Below are 20,565 nucleotides of genomic sequence, written 5' to 3'. Positions count from 1 at the left end.
TGAGGAGAAAGTGAGGTCTGCAGATGCTGGAGATCAGAACTGGAAATGTGTTGCTGGAAAAGCGCAGCAGGTCAGGCATCATCCAGGGAACAGGAGAATCGACGTTTCGGGCATAAGCCCTTCTTCAGGAATGAGGAAAGTTTGTCCAGCAGGCTAAGATAAAAGGTAGGGAGGAGGGACTTGGGGGAGGGGCGTCGGAAATGTGATAGGTGGAAAGAGGTCAAGGTGAGGGTGGTAGGTCAGACTGGGGTGGGGGCGGAGAGGTCGGGAAGAAGATTGCAGGTTAGGAAGGCGGTGCTGAATTTGATGGATTTGACTGAGACAGGGTGGGGGGAGGGGAAATGAGGAAACTGGTGAAATCCGAGTTCAACCCTTGTGGTTGGAGGGTTCCTAGGCGGAAGATGAGGCATTCTTCCTCCAACCGTCGTTTTGTTGTGGTCTGACGATGGAGGAGTCCAAAGACCTGCATATCCTTGGTGGAGTGGGAGGGGGAATTGAAATGTTGAGCTACAGGGTGGTTGGGTTGGTTGGTCCAGGTGTCCCAGAGGTGTTCTCTGAAACGCTCCGCAAGTAGCCGGCCTGTCTCCCCAATATAGAGGAGGCCACATCGGGTGCAGAGGATGCAATAGATGATATGTGTGGAGGTGCAGGTGAATCTGTGGCGGATATGGAAGTTTCCTTTGGGGCCTTGGAGGGAGGTGAGGGGGGAGGTGTGGGCGCAAGTCTTGCACCTCCTGCGGTTGCAGGGGAAGGTGCCGGGAATGGAGGTTGGGTTGGTGGGGGGTGTGGATCTGACGAGGGAGTCACGGAGGGAGTGGTCTTTACGGAATGCTGATAGGGGAGGGGAGGGAAATATATCCTTGGTGGTGGGGTCCGTTTGGAGGTAGCGGAAATGACGGCGGGTGATGCGCTGTACATGGAGATTGGTGGGGTGGTAGGTGAGGACCAGTGGGGTTCTGTCCTGGTGGCGGTTGGAGGGGCGGGGTTCAAGGGCGGAGGAGCGGGAAGTGGAAGAGATGCGGTGGAGGCATCGTCGACCACGTCGGGGGGGAAATTGCGGTCCTTGAAGAAGGAGGCCATCTGGGTTGTGCGTTTTTGGAACTGGTCCTCCTGGGAGCAGATAAAGACCACTCCCTCCGTGACTCCCTCATCAGATCCACACCCCCCACCAACCCAACCTCCATTCCCGGCACCTTCCCCTGCAACCGCAGGAGGTGCAAGACTTGCGCCCACACCTCCCCCCTCACCTCCCTCCAAGGCCCCAAAGGAAACTTCCATATCCGCCACAGATTCACCTGCACCTCCACACATATCATCTATTGCATCCTCTGCACCCGATGTGGCCTCCTCTATATTGGGGAGACAGGCCGGCTACTTGCGGAGCGTTTCAGAGAACACCTCTGAGACACCCGGACCAACCAACCCAACCACCCTGTAGCTCAACATTTCAATTCCCCCTCCCACTCCACCAAGGATATGCAGGTCTTTGGACTCCTCCATCGTCAGACCACAACAAAACGACGGTTGGAGGAAGAACGCCTCATCTTCCGGCTAGGAACCCTCCAACCACAAGGGTTGAACTCGGATTTCACCAGTTTCCTCATTTCCCCTCCCCCCACCCTGTCTCAGTCAAATCCATCAAATTCAGCACCGCCTTCCTAACCTGCAATCTTCTTCCCGACCTCTCCGCCCCCACCCCAGTCTGACCTACCACCCTCACCTTGACCTCTTTCCACCTATCACATTTCCGACGCCCCTCCCCCAAGTCCCTCCTCCCTACCTTTTATCTTAGTCTGCTGGACAAACTTTCCTCATTCCTGAAGAAGGGCTTATGCCCGAAACGTCGATTCTCCTGTTCCCTGGATGCTGCCAGAACTTGAGAGTCAGAAGGCAGAGGTAACCCTAGTGTGGATCACAAAGAAGAAAGTGCTGGGGAAGCTGAAAGGTCTAAAGGTGGATATTTCACTTGGACAGAATGGACTACACCCCAGGTTTCTGAAGGAGATAACTGATAAGATTGTGGAAGCATTGGTGCTGATCTTCCAAGATTCATTAGAGTCAGGGGAGGTGCCAGAGATTTGGAAAATTGCAACAATATGTTTAAGAAGGGAGGAAGGCAGAAGACAGGATATTATAGGTTAGTCAGCCTGACCCCAGTTGTTGGCAAGATTTTAGGGTCCATTGTTAAAAATGAGATTGTGGAGTATTTGGAAGTGCATGGTGAAATAGGGTTGAGTCAGCATGGCTTCATAACTGGTGTGGTGTTAGGGTCGAGGTACTGGCTGCATGGCAGAAGGCAGAGAGTAGGGATAAAGGGATCTTTATCACAATGGCAGCCAGTGTCTAATGGATTTGGAACCACAACTATTCACAGTATATATTAATGATCTGGACATAGGAACTGAGGGCATTGTTGCTAAGTTTGCAAATGACACAAAGATAGATTAAGGGACAGGTTGTATTTGGGATGCAGGAAGGCTGTAGAAGGACTTGGACAACTTCAGAAAGTGGGCAAAGTAACGACAAATGTGGGAAAGTGTGAGATGATGCCTTTGATGTGAAAATGCACTTTGGTAAGAAGAAAAGAGGCACAGACTGTTTTCTAAATGGGAAAGACTTCAGAAATCTGAAGCACAAAAGACCTTAGGGGTCCTGGTTCAGGAATCTTTTAAGGTTTACATGCAGAGTAAGTTGACAGTTGGGAAAGCAAATGCAATGTTGGCACTCATTTTGAGAGGGCTGGAATACTAGAGCAGATGTACTACTCTGGTCAGACCACATTTGGAATATAGTGAGCAGTTTTGGGCACCATATCTAAGTAAGTTTGTGCTGGCCTTGAAGGTGTTCAGAGGTTTACAAGAATGATCCCAGGATCAAGGGCTTGTCATATCAGGAGTGGTTGGTAACTTTGGGTCTGTACTCAATGGAGTTTAGAAGGATGAGGGAGAATCTCATTGAAATTTCCAGAATGCTGAGAAGACTGGATAGATTGGATGTGGAGAAGATGTTTCCACTAGTAGGAGGACCTAGGACTTAAGGGCATAGTCAGAGTGAAGGGATGACCCTTTGGAACTGAGGTGAGGAGGAAAAATGTCATCCAGAGGGTGGTAAGTCTGTGAAACCCATTGCCACAGAAGGATGTGGAAGTCAAGTAATTGAGTGTATTTAAGAGAGAGAAAGGTTCTTGATTAACAAGGGGATCAAAGGTTATAAGGAGATCACAGGAGAACAGGGTTGAGAAATATATGAGCCATGATCAAATGGTGGAGCAGATGTGATAGATTCAATGACCTAATTTTGCTCCTATATCATATGGTCTTTGAAAAACAGAAGGATGTGGGGAATTCCCAACATAAAAAGCCAATATCCCAGTATTGTGGATATACCAAAAAAGTGACAGTTCCAGAATGTTTAACACAAAGCAACTTGACCAAAAAGTGGAAAAGGAAATAGATAAACATAAACAAAATAGCAATTGAAAAGCTTCAAATATACACTCAAAATACTGCTGCAAATTTTAAAAATAGAAAACACTGAAACATTCAGAGTTAGTATTTCAGATCAATAATTTTTGGAATATTGTGTGCAATTCTGGTCTCCGTCCTATCAGAAGGATGCTTTGAAACTTGAAAGAGTTCAGAAAGGCTTTACAAGGATGTTGCTATGGTTGGAGGATTTGAGCTGTAGGGAGAGCTTGAATAGGCTGGGGCTGTGTTCCCTAGAACGTCAGAGGCTGAGGGGTGAGCTCAAGGGGTTTATAAAATCATGAGGGGCATGGTTAGAATAAATAGACAAAGTCTTTTCCCTGGTGTGGGGGAGTCCAGAACTAGAGGGCATAGGTTTAGAGTGAGAGGGAAAAGACATAAAAGGAACCTAAGGGGCAACGTTTTCATGCAGAGAGCAGTGCATGTATGGAATGAGCTGCCAGAGGAAGTGGTGGAGGCTAGTACAATTGCAACATTTAAAAGGCATCTAGATGGGTATATGAATAGGAAGGGTTTGAAGGGATATGGGTAGAAAGTTGAGGACTGTAGATGCTGGAGATCAGAATTGAGGGTGTGGTGCTGGAAAAGAACAGCAGATCAGGCAATATCTGAGGAGCAGGAGAATCGACGTTTCGGGTAGATAAAAGGCTTATGCCTGAAACGTTGATTCTCCTGCTCCTTGGATGCTGCCTGATCTGCTGTACTTTTCCAACACCACACTTGTGATTTAGAGGGATATAGGCCAAGTGCTGGCAAATGGGACATGATTAGGTTAGGATGTCTGGTTGGCATGGATGAGTTGGATCGAAGAGTCTGTTTCCGTGTTGCACATCTCTGTGACTGTATGACTATAAATTAGAGATTGTTTGATTTATAAATCCTTTTGTTCTTTTGAGCCACTTTTGTAAACAGCATCCAGGGTTTTAAATTCCACATTTACAAGCCTGTGATTTTCTATTTATTTTTTAAAACTCCTTCTCAGAACATGAAGATTGTTTGGTAGGATCATTCACTATTCTAGTGATGGAACTGACTGGCTGGGCTATTGCAGGATGGAGTTAAATTCCACATCATTCTGGCTTTGGTATCACCTGTAGTTTGGGACAGGTTCTTCAAAAGATATTAATGAATGACATTTTTACAAAGATCTGACAACTTTACAGTTACTCTTACAAATAATAACAATTTTATAAACAAAGCTAATTCTCTAAGTGACACAATGGGATTTGAACTCATGTTCACTAGCTGATTAGATTGGCACTTAGTCTAGCACCCTAACCATTAAGCTACCATATCCATTAATCTATAGAGGTGGAAAATTAAAGGCAGGTGAGCCTAGAAGTCAAGAACCACAACCAACTGATTTTCAGGGTACTCAGTTTATGCATCAATAGATGGTCAAAAACTGTTTGTGTGTGTAAATATTGGATAATTATATGAATATCTCTGCTGTAATTGGGATCTAAGATTAACATAATAAATGACTAATTGATGGCATTTCCAGCTAAAACAAGATGCAGCTTTCAAATGTAATGGGACACTAAATAGATGGAAACCTGGTATGATGGATCACCTTCCACTTTGTGTACATTTTCATCTGATAGACATATTCACCCAATGCATTCAAAAACTTGACAATTACCGTCTGTACATTAGGGACAATGGAAGAAAAATAAAACATCAAGGCAGGGTGTAAAGTGGATAGCTAATTTACAATTGTTCATCTCCGACCTTGAGATAAAATTTAACATTACTTGCAATTTTCTTTGAATCATAATCTTATTTAGTAATAAGAAAAATATGACTAAGTTTATGTAACACAATCGTTTAGTCTAATCAAATTTTAATTAATGCCAGAAGCTTCTGTTTCAATATGGGCAAACAAAAATTGCCTTTACACTACTTATTAATTATTCATGCTTTTCTTTTTTAGCTGTCAGTGAGTTTTTCACTCAAAGCTGCATCCCTGGAGCACAACACATTCCACCAAACCTCTGCCAGTTGTGTATTGGTGATGAGAAAAATCAAAATAAATGTGCTGACAATGCTAATGAGAGATATTTTAATGAGAGTGGAGCATTCAGGTATAGCACTTTACTATCTGATCATTTGTGGCAACCTTTTATTGTATAATAAATAGTTTGACAAACATTTCAAGCACTTGATAGTATATAACATAAGTATCTTAAAAAATTATCCTTTTTTTCTGGCCTATTAGGTGCAATGCTAATTCTGACAGATTATAAGTCCCCCGGTTCAAACCAGACTCTGTGTCTAGTCAGCTAATGGGGACACTGATAATATTATGGATTTTCAATAGTACGGATTGATTACCTTTAGTACTGGTAAAATGTTTAGCTAAGAACTAAGAGAACTGTATTTATTATGAGATTTAGTATATCACAAAACTTGTAGAATGATGACAGCAAAATAATATACAAATCCTAGTAAAGTATTGATAAATGGACACCTTGGTTTAATTACTGTAGGTCAGTTATATGAGGAATATGCAGGTTTCATCAAAAATTCTTATTCTTTCAACAACGTTGTCTTCTACGTGGAATCATAAAATGTTTTAATCTGTGGGATATGACATATCTGAGAAGCAGCCAGATTAGCTGAGGCGTTTGGGCAAAAGGTTGACAGCAACTTCCATATTCATTAATGTTAATACTAAGCATTTCTTGTGCTAATACGTCTTGGCTTTTGAAATTGGTTTTAGAAATGTTACGAAATGCTTATTACTATAACTTATATTTGTCTTTGGGTACTAAATCAGTATTCTGCAGGTTCGGGGGTTAGGTGGTGATTAGATGTAATTTTTATGAAGTAGTGTAATTGGGATCCTCACATCTACTTTGACTAAAGGCACAGAGCATGCTGGCTAACACACACAGACTGCAGGATGGCTCAGGCACTGAGAAACAGTATCAGCAGGTTCTTGGATATGTTCTGGAGGTCTACAAGAGGAGGAGGGCTTCCTGTAACTGCAGAGGCACAGTATGCCACTTCAGCCTCCTCGGTGCCGTAGTTGTCTCTGCTGTAGCAGATGATACTTTTATGATTGGCTGCAGACCAAGTGGAATCCCTAGCAAGTTGCCAGAGACCATCCACAGACTTAGGTGGATCTGATAAAGTGGATAGCACAGCACTCAATATTTTTAGGAAGTCCTAAGAAAATTGAATAAACAATGAGTTAAGTGGCAATTACAATGCTGAGAAAGTCTTCACAAGGTGTCCCAGAAACACACCTGATGTGTTTCAGTGACCTTCTTCATAATAGCAGCTGCAAGTGAATGTGAAATAGTGAGTCATCTTTAAGAAGCATTTGAAATATGCAAAGATTTTCTAATCAACTCGTTCAGAGGTCTTATTACACTCCACTGGAGGAGGTGGGAATTTAACCGAGGCCTCCTGGCTCAGAGTAGGGGTACTACCACTGCATCACAAGGACCCTTGAAATAAACATTGTCATCTTGTTAGCTCCCACTTAACTGGTTGCTGTTGGGAGAGTGTGTTTATACAAGATAGTCACAGGTGAGATGCCAGAAGACTGGAGGTTGGCTAACGTGGTGCCACCTTTTAAGAAAGGTGGTAAGGACAAGCCAGGGAACTATAGACCAGTGAGCCTGACGTTGGTGGTGGGAAAGTTGTTGGAGGGAATCCTGAGGGACTGGGTATACATGTTTTTGGAAAGGCAAGGACTGATTCAGTATAGTCAACATGGTTTTATGCGTGGAAAATCATGTCTCACAAACTTGATTGAATTTTTTGAAGAAGTAACAAAGACGATTGATGAGGGCAGAGCAGAAGATATGATCTGTATGACTTCAGTAAGGCATTCAACAAGGTTCCCCATGGGAGACTGATGACCAAGGTTAGATCTCATGGAATACAGGGAGAACTCGCCATTTGGATACAGAAATGGCTCAAAGGTAGAAGACAAGGTGGTGGTAGAGGGTTGTTTTTCAGACTGGAGGCATGTGACCAGTGGAGTGCCACAAGGATTGGTGCTGGGTCCACTACTTTTCATCATTTATATAAATGATTTGGATGTGAGCATAAGCGGTATAGTTAGTAAGTTTGCAGATGACACCAAAATTGGAGGTGCACTGGACAGTGAAGAAGGTTACTACAGATTACAATGGGCTGAGAAGTGGCAGATGGAGTTTGATTTAGATTTTAGGAAAGCAAATCTTAGTAGGATTTATATACTTAACGGTAAGGTGCGAGGGAGTATTGCTGAACAAAGAGACCTTGGAGTGCAGGTTCATAGCTCCTTGAAAGTGGATTCGCAGATAGATAGGATAGTGAAGAAGGTGTTTGGTATGCTTTGCTTTATTGATCAGAGTATTGAGTACAGAAGTTGGGAGGTAATGTTGCGGCTGTACAAGCTATTGGTTAGACCACTGTTGGAATATTGCGTGCAATTCTGGTCTCCTTCCTATCAGAAAGATTTTGTGAAACTTGAAAGGGTTCAGAAAAGATTTACAAGGATGTTGCCAGGGTTAGAACATAGAACATTACAGCGCAGTACAGGCCCTTCGGCCCTCCATGTTGCGCCGATGTGTCATGCCAATCTGAAGCCCATCTAACCTATACTATTCCATGTATGTCTATATGCTTGTCCAATGACGACTTAAATGTACTTAAAGTTGGCGAATCTACTACCGTTGCAGGCAAAGCATTCCATACCCTTACTACTCTCTGAGTAAAGAAACTACCTCTGACATCTGTCCTGTATCTATCACCCCTCAATTTAAAGCTATGCCCCCTCGTGCTCGCCGTCACCATACTTGGAAAAAGGCTCTCCCTGTCCACCCTATCTAACCCTCTGATTATCTTATATGTCTCTATTAAGTCACCTCTCAAACTTCTTCTCTCTAATGAAAACAGCCTTAAGTTCCTCAGCCTTTCTTCATAAGACCTTCCCTCCATACTAGGCAATATCCTAGTAAATCTCCTCTGCATCTTTTCCAAAGCGTCCACATCCTTCTTATAATGAGGTGACCAGAACTGTACACAATATTCCAAGTGCGCCGCACCAGACTTTGTACAGCTGCAGCATAACCTCATGGTTCCAGAACTCGATCCCTCTATTAATAAAAGCTAAAACACTGTAAGCCTTCTTAACAACCCTGTCAACCTGGGTGGCAACTTTCAAGGATCTGTGTACATGGACACCGAGATCTCTGCTCATCTACACTACCAAGAATCTTACCATTAGCCCAGTACTTTGCATTCCGGTTACTCCGACCAAAGTGAATCACCTCACACTTGTCTGCATTAAACTGGAAGATTTGAGCTATAGGGAGAGGTTGAATCAGCTAGGGCTGTTTTTCCTGGAACGTCGGAGGCTGAGGGGTGACCTTATAGAGGTTTATAAGTTCATGAGGGGCATGGATAGGATAAATAGACAAAGTATTTTCCCTGGGGTAGGGGGAGTCCAGAACTAGAGGGAATAGGTTTAGAATGAGAGTGGAAAGATATAAAAGAGACTTAAAGGGCAACATTTTCACTCAGAGGGTGGTACGTCTATGGAATGAGCTGCCAGAGGAAGTGGTGGAGGCTAGTACAATTGCAACATTTAAAAGGCATCTGGATGGGCATATGAATATGAAGGGTTTGGAGGGATATGGGCCAGATGCTGGCAGGTGGGACTAGATTGGGTTGGGATATCTGGTCGGCATGGATGGGTTGGACTGAAGGGTTTGTTTCCATCCTGTACATCTCTATGACTATGACTATGACTAATTGCTCGTGACCAAGGTAGCATGCAGTTTTCTTGCTAAGTGAAGCAGACAATTTAAGTGACCATCAGTCTTTGTGTGTAACATTGAGCATTCCAAGTCAGTGTTTCAACTTATTTATTAAAGTGACAAACTAAATTGACCTTTCAGTGGGTGGCACGGTGGCTCAGTGGTTAGCACAACTGCCTCACAGCGACAGGTACCTACGTTTGATTCCATCCTCGGGCAACTGTCTGTGTGGAGTTTGCACATTCTTCCTGTGTTCATGTGGGTTTCTTCCCACAATCCAAGGATGTGCAGGTTAGGTGAATTGGCCAAGCTAAATTGCCCCACAGTGTTTAGGGATGTGTAGATTAGGTGCATTAGTGAGGTGTAGATGTAGAGTAATAGGATAGGGGAATATGTCTGCGTGGGTTACTCTTCAGAGGGTCAGTGTGGATGTGTTGGGCCGAAATGTTTCCATACTGTAGGGATTCTATGACTCCATCATGTTTGACTTGAAGGATCTTTAACGCCTGCTATAGTTTCCTCCTCTGTATGTACTAATGGTATTGAATATCATTACTGCAGATCAGTTTAAGATTGAATATCATAATTGGCCATTGCCTGGCCATTCATACAACTTAATATGTCATACTTGAACCTCAAAAATGTTTATCTCTTGTCTTATATTTTGTCAGTCTCATATGCATTATTGAGAAACTTTGCCTGGATAAAAATAGATTAAAAATTCTTATTTTCTTCATTTATTCTTCCCTGGGCACAAACGAGTCATGGTTAAAGAACATAATCTGGTGATCTGGTGCTAATCCTTGCCAGTCCCTGTTTGCAAGGAGCTTCAAAGTAGCCTAATAGTATTTTTGTGTTCTACTTTTTCCTTCTTCAAGTAATAAGGGATTCAGGAATTCAGCACATAGATGCCAAGTGAAGCTTTCTGCTTCAGTGCACTATGTTTCAGAAATTAGTGTAATATTGAGCATTAGCTATTAAAGTGCAGTTTTCTCTCCACTCCTTCTTTTCGGAATAAATATCATGCAAATGCAGAACTCTCTTTGTTTACGCCCTAGATTAGTTATGCATTTGGCAGCAAATGACACTGCTGGCAACAAGTTCTGTAATGTAGCCTACAAGCTCACTGATACTAACCATCACTAGAAAAAGAACCATTTTATAAAATATTGCAAACCATTCATGTACGGTTTGGTTGTGCTTGTGGCTGCTGTTTTGGGATTAGGGTTGGTGATGAAGGGATGTGGTAGTTGGGGGAATAACAACAATACACAACTATGTCATTTGTCACAGTCTTGATGTTTACTTACACCCATCAAAATACAGTTTACTTGTAGCTAGCTGTCTAAGTGTACCCCTCTTCCAATGCAGGTGCCTAGCTAACCAAGCAGGTGATATTGCCTTTGTTAAACATTCTACTGTACAGGACAATACAGATGGTGAGTTACAGTATAACTTGTTACATTCTATTCAATTTGTGTTTGGTCTGTTAAAGAATTTGTGCCATATTATGCTATGCAAATAGACTTTATGTATATTCTCTCTTAATTTTTTTAAAGAAACTTGTAAATCCCTGCAGCCTTTCTCACAGAATGTCTTGGATTAAGAATATGATTTAGGATAATCCACCACACGAGAGCTGTCCCAAACATCAAGCTCACTACCCTTTGTGTGATGACACTTTTGTTCTGATTAGTCTATGCTGGCACCATTTTTGGGAATGTTGTGTGTGCTGCTGCACTTATTTTCTAAGTGTGTGGTTTCTTTAGGGTTTACATGGTTTAAAACATGTGAGAGTAGCCAACTTCTGGTCTAAAAAGAAGAGTCCTTGGGAGTAAACAAGATGTAGTTGATTGCACCTCTTTACCTATTTACAGGTTTTAAGGATAGACTCCCTATTATTGCAAAGACTGTTAATATGTCCTAGCCTTGGATCTGTCCCACAAAATTTAACTTTTCCACCAAATCCTCATGACATTATCAAAATGTTTATTGCACTCAATCAAGCATTAACTGCTTGATTGAACTTTTCCCCAAGCTTTTCCTGATAAAAATTATTGTTATACATTTTAAAATATAATTATATTTATCCCACCCCATTTGCCCCCAAGTCTTTGATTTTACAAATTCAAACAGTCTGCAGATTTTACTATTCTTCCTAAATGTGTTCTCTATAGAGTTTGAGGAAGGACCGCATAACATGTGAAAAGGTAGTTTTCCTCAGCTGTTTTACTGATGGTCTGAAGTTCTCTTCAGGACTGGAGGACAGTTTAAGAGCACTTCAGAGAACATCTCCAGGACACCTGCACCAACCAACCAGACTGCCCCGTGGCTGAATATTTCAACTCCCTCTCCCACTCTGCCGAGGACATGCAAGTGCTGGGCCTCCTCCACTGCCACTCCCTCACCATCCGATGCCTGGAGGAAGAATGCCTCATCTTCTGTCTCTGGACACATCAACCCCATGGCATCAATGTGGACTTCACCAGTTTCCTCATTTCCCCTTACCCCAGTTCCACCCCTCCAGCTCAGCACCGTCCTCATGACCTGTCCCACCTGCCCATCTTCCTTCCCACCTATCAGCTCCACCCTCCTTCTGACCTATCACCTTCACCCCCATCTCCATCCACCTATTGCACTTTCAGCTACCTTCTCCTCAACCCTACCCCCCTCCCATTTATCTCTCCATCCCTGAGGCTCCCAGCCTCATTCCTGATGAAGGGCTTTTGCCCGAAACGTTTATTTTTCCTGCTCCTCAGATGCTGCCTGACCTGCTGTGCTTTTCCAGCACCACTCTAATCTTGACTCCAATCTCCAACATCTGCAGTACCCACCTCTGCCTCGCTGACCTTTAGTCTGTTGCATTTTTTTCTGGAGGAGAACATTGTCCCTGCGAGAACAAATATTTTTCTTTGCAGTATCTTGAATCCTTAGTCATTGCTAGTATTTTCTTAGCTGAAAATGTGTTGCTGGAAAAGCGCAGCAGGTCAGGCAGCATCCAAGGAGCAGGAGAATCAACGTTTCGGGCATAAGCCCTTCTTCAGGAATGAGGAAAGTGTGTCCAGCAGGCTAAGATAAAAGGTAGGGAGGAGTGACTTGGGGGAGGGGCGTTGGAAATGCGATAGGTGGAAGGTGGTCAAGGTGAGGGTGATAGGCCGGAGTGGGGGTGGGGTCAGATAGGTCAGGAAGAAGATTGCAGGTTAGGTAGGCGGTGCTGAGTTCGAGGGATTTGACTGAGACAAGGTGGGGGGAGGGGAAAAGAGGAAACTGGAGAAATCTGAGTTCAACCCTTGTGGATGGAGGGTTCCTAGGCGGAAGATGAGGCGCTCTTCCTCCAGCCGTCGTGTTGCTATGGTCTGGCGATGGAGGAGTCCAAGGACCTGCATGTCCTTGGTGGAATGGGAGGGGGAGTTGAAGTGTTGAGCCACAGGGTGGTTGGGTTGGTTGGTCCGGGTGTCCCAGAGGTGTTCTCTGAAACGTTCCGCAAGAAGGTGGCCTGTCTCCCCAATATAGAGGAGGCCACATCGGGTGCAGCGGATGCAATAAATGATGTGTATGGAGGTGCAGGTGAACTTGTGGCGGATATGGAAGGATCCCTTGGGGCTTTGGAGGGAAATAAGGGGGAAGGTGTGGGCGCAAGTTTTGCATTTCTTACAGTTGCAGGGGAAGGTGCCGGGAGTGGACGGTTGCAGGGGAAGGTGCCGGGAGTAGATGCAACTGCAGATATCTGCTGCCATTGTCCTTCTAGGTGGGAGTGGTCATGGGTTTAGAAGTTGCTATCTGAGGATCTTTGGTGAAATTCTGCAGTGCATCTTGTAGATAGTACACACCACTGCTACTGAGTGGCGGTGGTGGAGGGAATGGATGCTTGTGGATGCAGTGCCAATCAAGTGGGCTGCTTTGTCCTGGATTGTATTTAGCTCTTGAGGGGTGTTCGGCTGCACTCATCTAGGCAAGTGGGGAGTACTCCATTACACTTCTGACTTGTGCCTTGCAGATGGGGCAGAAATTGGCTGTGTTGGATTTGTCCTGCTTTTTTATGTACAGGATATACTTGGGCAATTTTCTACATTGTCGGGTAGGTGCCAGTGTTGTAACTGTACTGGAACAGCTTGGCTGGGGGAGAGGCATATTCTGGAGGACAAGTCTTCAGGGCTATTGCTGGAATGTTGCAGTATCCAGTCCCCCATCAATTTGTTGATATCATGTGGAGTGAATTGAATTAGCTGAAGATTGGTATGTGTGATGCTGGGGACCACTGGAGGAGACCGAGATGGATCATCCACTCGCCACTTCTGACTGAAGATTGCTGCAAAAACGTTAACCTTATAGTTTGCAATGCTACATAAAATTTCATAGAAAGAATATAAATGTCACATCTCCAAAGTTTACATTGAGGCATCCTTCTTCCAATTTTTCATTCAGAGCATTTCTTTTGGGAAAATATTCTGATAATTGATCACTTGTATTTACCCGAGTTCAAATATATCTTTTCAGTAACATTTGCTTTCGATCTATTCTCAGAACTTTTTCATTCTTTTCTCAAATGCACATTTTACATAATGTACATTATTATAAAGTAATCAATTATCTATGCAGAATTCTACAATTTTGTTGATGGTTCATTCATCATCCTTTCATGTAACATTGCTTTCAAGACCTTTGGATATGTAAAATGCCATACCCTCTGCGTCAAGAAGAGCAAGGGTTTTAGCAGCTAGTGTGATCTTTACTATTCTTGTTATTTTCTTGGCCTCCCAAGCCAAAGCACAACTTCTCATTTCTCTCCCATAAGAAATAGTGAATCCACTCACACTGGAAAATCAATCACCAAATTTGGAATGCAAGGCATTATTTAAAATGATCAGTTTCATGTTCTTGTGATCACCCTGGGAATTTCAGGAAGAAACTTCTCTTAATTGTTTTAATATTTTTTCATCCTTTGTCCTCAACCTTTGGATTTCTCATCACAAGACCATGTTTGAACACAGGGCTTTTGCCCGAAACGTTGATTTCGAAGCTCCTTGGATGCTGCCTGAACTGCTGTGCTCTTCCAGCACCACCAATCCAGAATCTGGTTTCCAGCATCTGCAGTCATTGTTTTTACCATGTTTGAACACATCAAAGCTTGCATGTGGTCTTGTCTTGCATGCATAACCAATTAATCTATATGATTGTGGCTAGTCCATTTCATCTTGATGGCAGTTGCATCTTTTTGTATAGTCCTGGTATGAATGGTTGTGATGGGACCGACAGTCTCCAAGGAAAACTGTTGGTGTAAAATTACATCAGACTTATCCTGCTTTAGCTCCAAGCCAATATATTTCAAAGCATCAGAAGCTTGATCACAAATTTTAAACTGCCACAATAACAGTTGAAGCTAAAACAATGAATGTTTTTTTTTCCCAAGGAGGAGTCAAATATGGTTCTTAGGCCTAAAGGGACCAACGAGCATGGAAAGAAAGTGGGAAAGGGTACTGAATTGGATGTTCAACCATGATTATATTAATGATGGAGCATGCTGAAAGGGTTGAATGGCCTGCTTCTACTCCTAGTTTTCTATGTTTCTATGAATTGGGCTAGCAGCAAGGTTGTCTAACAAGTAGTAGTTCCCCTTAATTAGCAACTTACTGCCTCCTAGTGAGAAACTTGCTGCACCACTGTCAAAAATATAAAAAATGAATCAAGATGCTCTTGAAGTTGAGATGATCCTTGCTGATCATTCAGTTCTGCCATAGATCTTGCCCACTCCCCAACTCACATTTGTAAGTGTTCTTAGAGTCATAGGGATGTACAGCATGGAAACAGACCCTTTGGTCCAATTCATCCATGCTGACCAAATATCCTAAAGTAATTTAGTCCCATTTGCCAGCACTTGGCCCACATCCTTTTAAACCTTTCCTATTCATGTACCCATCCAGATGCCTTTTAAATGTTGTAATGGTACCAGCCTCCACCATGTCCTCTGGCAACTCATTCCCTACATGCACCACACTTTGTGTGGAAAAGTTGTCCCTTAGGTCCATTTAAAATTTTTCTTCTCTCAACCTAAACCTATGCCCTCTACGGACTCCCCCACCCCAGGGAAAGGACCTTTTCTATTTACTTTAACATGTCCCTCATGACTTTATAAAACTCTATAAGATCACCTTTCAGCCTCCGACACTGCATGATTTTCACCATTGATTTTTCCTTTGCCAATGTCCTTCCCACCCACCTGCAGTTTCCACCCTCTTTGTCTGCTGGTGGTTAACCTTTTGATTTTTGTGACTCCATATCCAACTGCTATTGGTACAAGACCACGATTTACAAACTGTGGGGATCTTGGGTGTCACATAGTCCGACTGAAGCTTTCACCACCTTCCAAAACAGAATTGATAACTCATTTTCATATATGCTGTAGAGAACTGAGCTTCATCTTTTCGCCAATCTCTAACCAAACCTTAATCCCAGGAACCCATCTGCTCCTAGTCTCCAGTGCAGGAATGATTGCATCCACCTCGGCACTCTGGTTTTGCTGGTCAAAGTCACTAGATAGGAAGAAATTAACTTGCTTCATTGATATATCATCTTCAGCCTCATGCTCTACTCCACCTTTGCTCCACTGGTCCCCTTTGTGTCACTATTTTCATTCTTCAGTTCACTGCTCTATTTCCATTAATGTTTCTGTCCTCATCAAACCCATTACTCAATAGTATGTATCTTGTATAGAAGAGGATTGTCAGAGTATGTGTGTGTAAGAGATGGTATCACTCCATCAGACTGGCTAGAATTAAATTCCACTCTGAGGGGTAAAGAGCACTTTGTTACTCTATGTTCAATGGAAAGTGTGATCAAAAGTTGCAACCTATGAGAACAACAAATCATTTGATGTTCATGTTCTGATGCAATTATTTTGCGTAGTTTGCTTTATATACCTGCACCAAAGCATTACAGTTGCCCTGTTTTGACTTGTGTTCTTGATGTGCAGGGTCTCTGTCTGCAAATTTGTTCTGAATTCTAGCAGCTGTTGCAGCCAATGTAGGATTGTCTGATTCCACCTGCTTTCAGAGTTCTTGAAAGAAAAGCATGCTGCCAGCTCAAATCAGAACAGCACCACCTGCAATTCAGATATATGGTAGAGATGACATAAGCCCTTTTGTAACATACACAAGAGCCCTGGAGCTGTGCCTGGTTGAGTGAAATGGCACACTATGGTACTGGAAAATGACTGTTTGCAATTGTGTCACTGTGACAGCTGTGAGATTGTTCAAGGATTGCTTGTTTCTTTTTCCCCTTCCTTCCCCCAGCTCCTAATCTTTCTTTGTTTTGTATGCCAGTGAAGCACTTGATTTTATTTGAGTATCACAGCAGATTTGGGATTGATGCAAACTTACAGCTCAAGTGGTAGGGCACTTGAGCTCAAATCAATAACATTTACTTGATCCAGTTTAGAATTCAGTGGAGCCTATGTTAAGCATTTTGTATCAAGGAATGCTGTACATTGTACCAAAGAATGACTAAAGAAGTGCTGATTTAGGCATCACTGATAAACTGTTGCTATTTGTAGTACAGACTCAATAAGTGTTACAAAAGGTCAGCTACTACTTGTAGTTAGGTGTGGTAAATCACAACCGCATTACTCGTGAAATATTAATTTAATATGATTTTACCAAAGCTTGCATAAATTGCTTTTCAGGAAGTAATCCCACAATGTGGGCAAAGAATCTTCATTCAAGTGATTATGAGCTACTCTGTCGTAATGGAAGTCGTGCTCAAGTAACAGATTGGAAGATGTGCCACCTTGCCAGAGTGCCTGCCAATGCAGTTGTAGTCAGACCAGAAACTAATGGCACTGCTGTCTTCAATGCTTTGGATGCTGCACAGGTACACACCTTGTTGTTAACCGAACCAAACAAAATTCAAAGATTTAAAAACAAAAAGTGGGAACAAGGGAAAATTAGGATGTGTATTTAGTTGCATCTGAAAAGTAAGCAATAAAAATAAGATTGTATGAGCAGATGTAGGCCATTCAACCAATTTAATTCTGCTCCGCTCTTCAATAAGATCATGCTGATCCAATAATTCTCAACTCAACTTCTTTGCTTTTTCCTCATGAACTTTGATTCCCAACTGATTATCAATCTCTACATCTTGGCCTTGAATGTACTCAACAATCCTGCTTCTGTAGTCTATTGTGGAAAGAATTCCACAGTTTCACTACCCTCTGAGAGAAGACATTCCTCCTTATCTGCTTAAGTTCAGAGTAAGGTGTCACCAGTTATGTGCTCTGGTCCTAGACTCTCCCACAAAAGAAACAATTTATCAGCACTTACACTGTCACGTATCCTAAGAATCCTGTATTTTCCTAGAAGGTCACCTCTAATCTTTCTGACATCCAATGAGTACAGGCCCGATGTAGTCAACTTCTCCTCATAAGACAAGCCCTCCATACCTGGGACCAACCTACTGAACCTTCCTTAGACTGCCTCCAATGCCAATAAATCAATCCTTAGATAAGGTGATCAAAATTGTTCATTGTATTCTAGCTGTGGTCCAACTAATGCCTTTTTTAGTTTTAACAAGACTTCCCTGTTTTTATTCTCCCATTTCCTTTACAAAGCCAACATTCCATTTACCTTCCCTATTACCTGAACATCTATGCTAGCTTGTTACGATGCATGCATGGGAACCACCAAATTCCTCTGTTTTAAAGCTTTCTGCATTTAAGTGGCACGCAGCTTCCCTATTCTTGCAAAAATACACAACCTCACATTTTCGCCGTAGGTTTTTGCTCACTCATTTCACATATACATATCTCTATTATCGACTTTTTGTCATCCTTGGCAACAGTATATTTACTGTCTCATCCAAGTCATTAATATATACAAGCAGTCCCCGGGTTGCGAGCAGGTTCCATTCTTGAGTATGTTTGCAAATGGATTTGTGTGTAATTTGGAACATATGAAATAGCTGTTCATAAGTAAAAGAAAACGCTCATGTGATGGATCTTTGAAATTATTATTAATACATCACTCTACACGATCACATTTATAAATATGTGTTTGTAACTCGGATGATCATATAAATAGGGGACCCCATATTGTAAGTAATGATAGCCCCAGCATTGATCCCTGCAGCATTCCACTTATTAAAGATTGCCATCCTGAAAATATTCCTTTATCCTAACTGTCTGCCTTCTTTTAATTCACCATCCTCTATCCATGCTAATGTACTACACCATAAAACCATGGGCTCTTCCCTTATAAGTAGCGTAGCATCCAGCACCTTATTGAATGCCTATGTTTACTGGTTCCTCTTTATCTATCCTGCCTGTTACCTCCTCAAAGCATTATGTTAAATTTGTAAGACATAATCCCATTCATGAAGCCATATTGACTATACTTGATTATATTATGTATTTTTAAATGTTCAGCTTTTACTTCCTTTATAATAGTCTCTAACATTTTTCCAATGTTAAATATGTGTAACAGCACTTCTAAAGTTGAAGAATGAATTAGTGCATTAAGATTATAAACCTTGGCATTATTAAAGGACCCTTAGATTAGACCTTGTTGTAACAGAGTTCTTGCTCAGGTAAAGACAATTAGGCCCATCAAGTTGTCCCCTTTGTGTAAATTAGCTCCATCTAGTGGCCATCTCATTTCATACAATCCTAGCATAATACAGCACAGAAGGACTGTATCAGTATTTTGGCTCAATAAGCATCAGCCCTTTTCTAGACAGATCCAGTTAGCCTTGTGCCTCCACTTTATCCCCATATCTTTGTTTTGTTTTTAGATCCTTGAAGTTTTTGCCCAATCTCTTTTGTTCAATCTCTTTCAAATCCTAACTACTGATTGCATAAAAATTTTACGATGCTTGCAGTTCTTTGCACTTTGCACTTTGGAAATTGAACAATTATTGCTTGTATCTGTTCTTGTTAATTTCAGTAGCTTTCTTCATGACTTTATCCCACAAAGTTTCAGTTATTTGTGATGTTTGGCAGTAGTTTATGTGGGCTGATGCAAGCAGCTATTGAGTTTCCAATAGTGCTGGTTCATAGAAGTGTCAGATGGGTCAAATAATCATCACCTATAGTAAAGATAAAGATACAATTTTTTGAAGCATCCCATTGATTCACTATAGCTTTTCTGAGGATTTATTGATTATTCTAATGGTTGATGCATATTTTGCGCATCCATAATTGACCTTGAACTGATTGGCTTTAGGGTAGTTAAGAATCGACCACCATGTTGTTGGTCTGGCATCATATGTAGGACTGATTGATTAATTATGATAGGTTTCCTTCCCTAAAGAATATTGGTGAGCCAAGATGGGTTTTTACAACTTCATGGTCAACATCACTGAGACTAGTTGTATGTTCCAGTCATATCAACCAAGTTCAAATTCTAGCAGCTACCATGGTGGGATATGGTTAAAAAAAACATGTCCCCGAGGCCTGGGTCTCTGGATCACAAATCCAGTGAAACTACCATTATCCTCATTAGAATTGTTGTTGGCAATCACTCACTAGCGAGTATGATTGTCTGTCAAGGAAATTCCGTATCACTGGTCATGGGTTCTGTGACTGATGAACCTGATTCTAGAGCTGCATTTCCAACCATACATTTGGCAGGTGTTTTTTGGGAGGTGGAATTGGTCCTTGGTCTCTAAATCATTGGCATTCATTTCCTCAGTTCTTTTCCATATTTTTTCTTTCCACCTTGTGTTCTCAAAGAATCACATCTTTTCATAGAGGGATTATCTCCAAGTTGGTTTGTTCAGAATGATAGTTTCCCATGCATTGGCATCTGTTTCATGAGGGAAACCTTCAGAGAGTTGTTGGAACCCTTCTTTGTCCTCTTATTGTTCAAGTGCCTTCCTTGAGCTGGGTGAAGATGATTTGCCTTAGTAATCAGAACTCAGGCGTACTAAGTACATGGCTATCCCAGTGGAGTTGGTTTGAGATGATCATGGTCTCAGTGCTGATGTTGTTAGCTGCTGTGAGGACACCAATGTTAGTTTGCCTGTCCTCTCAGTTGATCCAGAATATTGCCTCAAATAACATTGATGGTACTTCTCAAAGGTGTTAAGGTGGCATCTATATGTAGTCCAAGTTTTGGAGCCAATAAAACCAACTTTGAAATTAGACTCGATTACAGAGGAATTGGATTATGCAAATCATATTGACAGTTTCTGATCATCTAGGACTGGGAGAAATCTGATGGTAATAAACTTGTTTAATCCCAGAACAAAATTTAAGAAATGTAGAATAAATTGTCGTCCATACTTGAATTTTGTTCTTCTTAGGATCACAAGAAAGATAGATTGAGTTTTTG

General features: G+C 42.1%; 1 protein-coding gene across 1 annotated transcript in view; it reads left to right on the top strand.

Moving 5' to 3' along the window:
- Window positions 1-20,565, top strand: part of meltf (melanotransferrin) — an 88,262-nt gene that overhangs the window by 22,934 nt on the left and 44,763 nt on the right. Inside the window, exons 5-7 of the mRNA XM_043702473.2 lie at window positions 5,419-5,569; window positions 10,616-10,683; window positions 16,923-17,110. Of these exons, the coding sequence (XP_043558408.2) occupies window positions 5,419-5,569; window positions 10,616-10,683; window positions 16,923-17,110 (407 nt within the window). The remainder of the gene's footprint in view (window positions 1-5,418; window positions 5,570-10,615; window positions 10,684-16,922; window positions 17,111-20,565) is intronic.

This window comes from Chiloscyllium plagiosum, unplaced genomic scaffold, assembly GCF_037043375.1.
Source record: "Chiloscyllium plagiosum isolate Xiang-an unplaced genomic scaffold, Cpla_swu_hap1 HiC_scaffold_13, whole genome shotgun sequence".
NCBI classification, from domain to species: Eukaryota; Metazoa; Chordata; class Chondrichthyes; order Orectolobiformes; family Hemiscylliidae; genus Chiloscyllium; species Chiloscyllium plagiosum.
The sequence above is the reverse complement of the archived record's forward strand: the minus strand, read 5'-3'. Positions and strand labels throughout refer to the sequence as shown.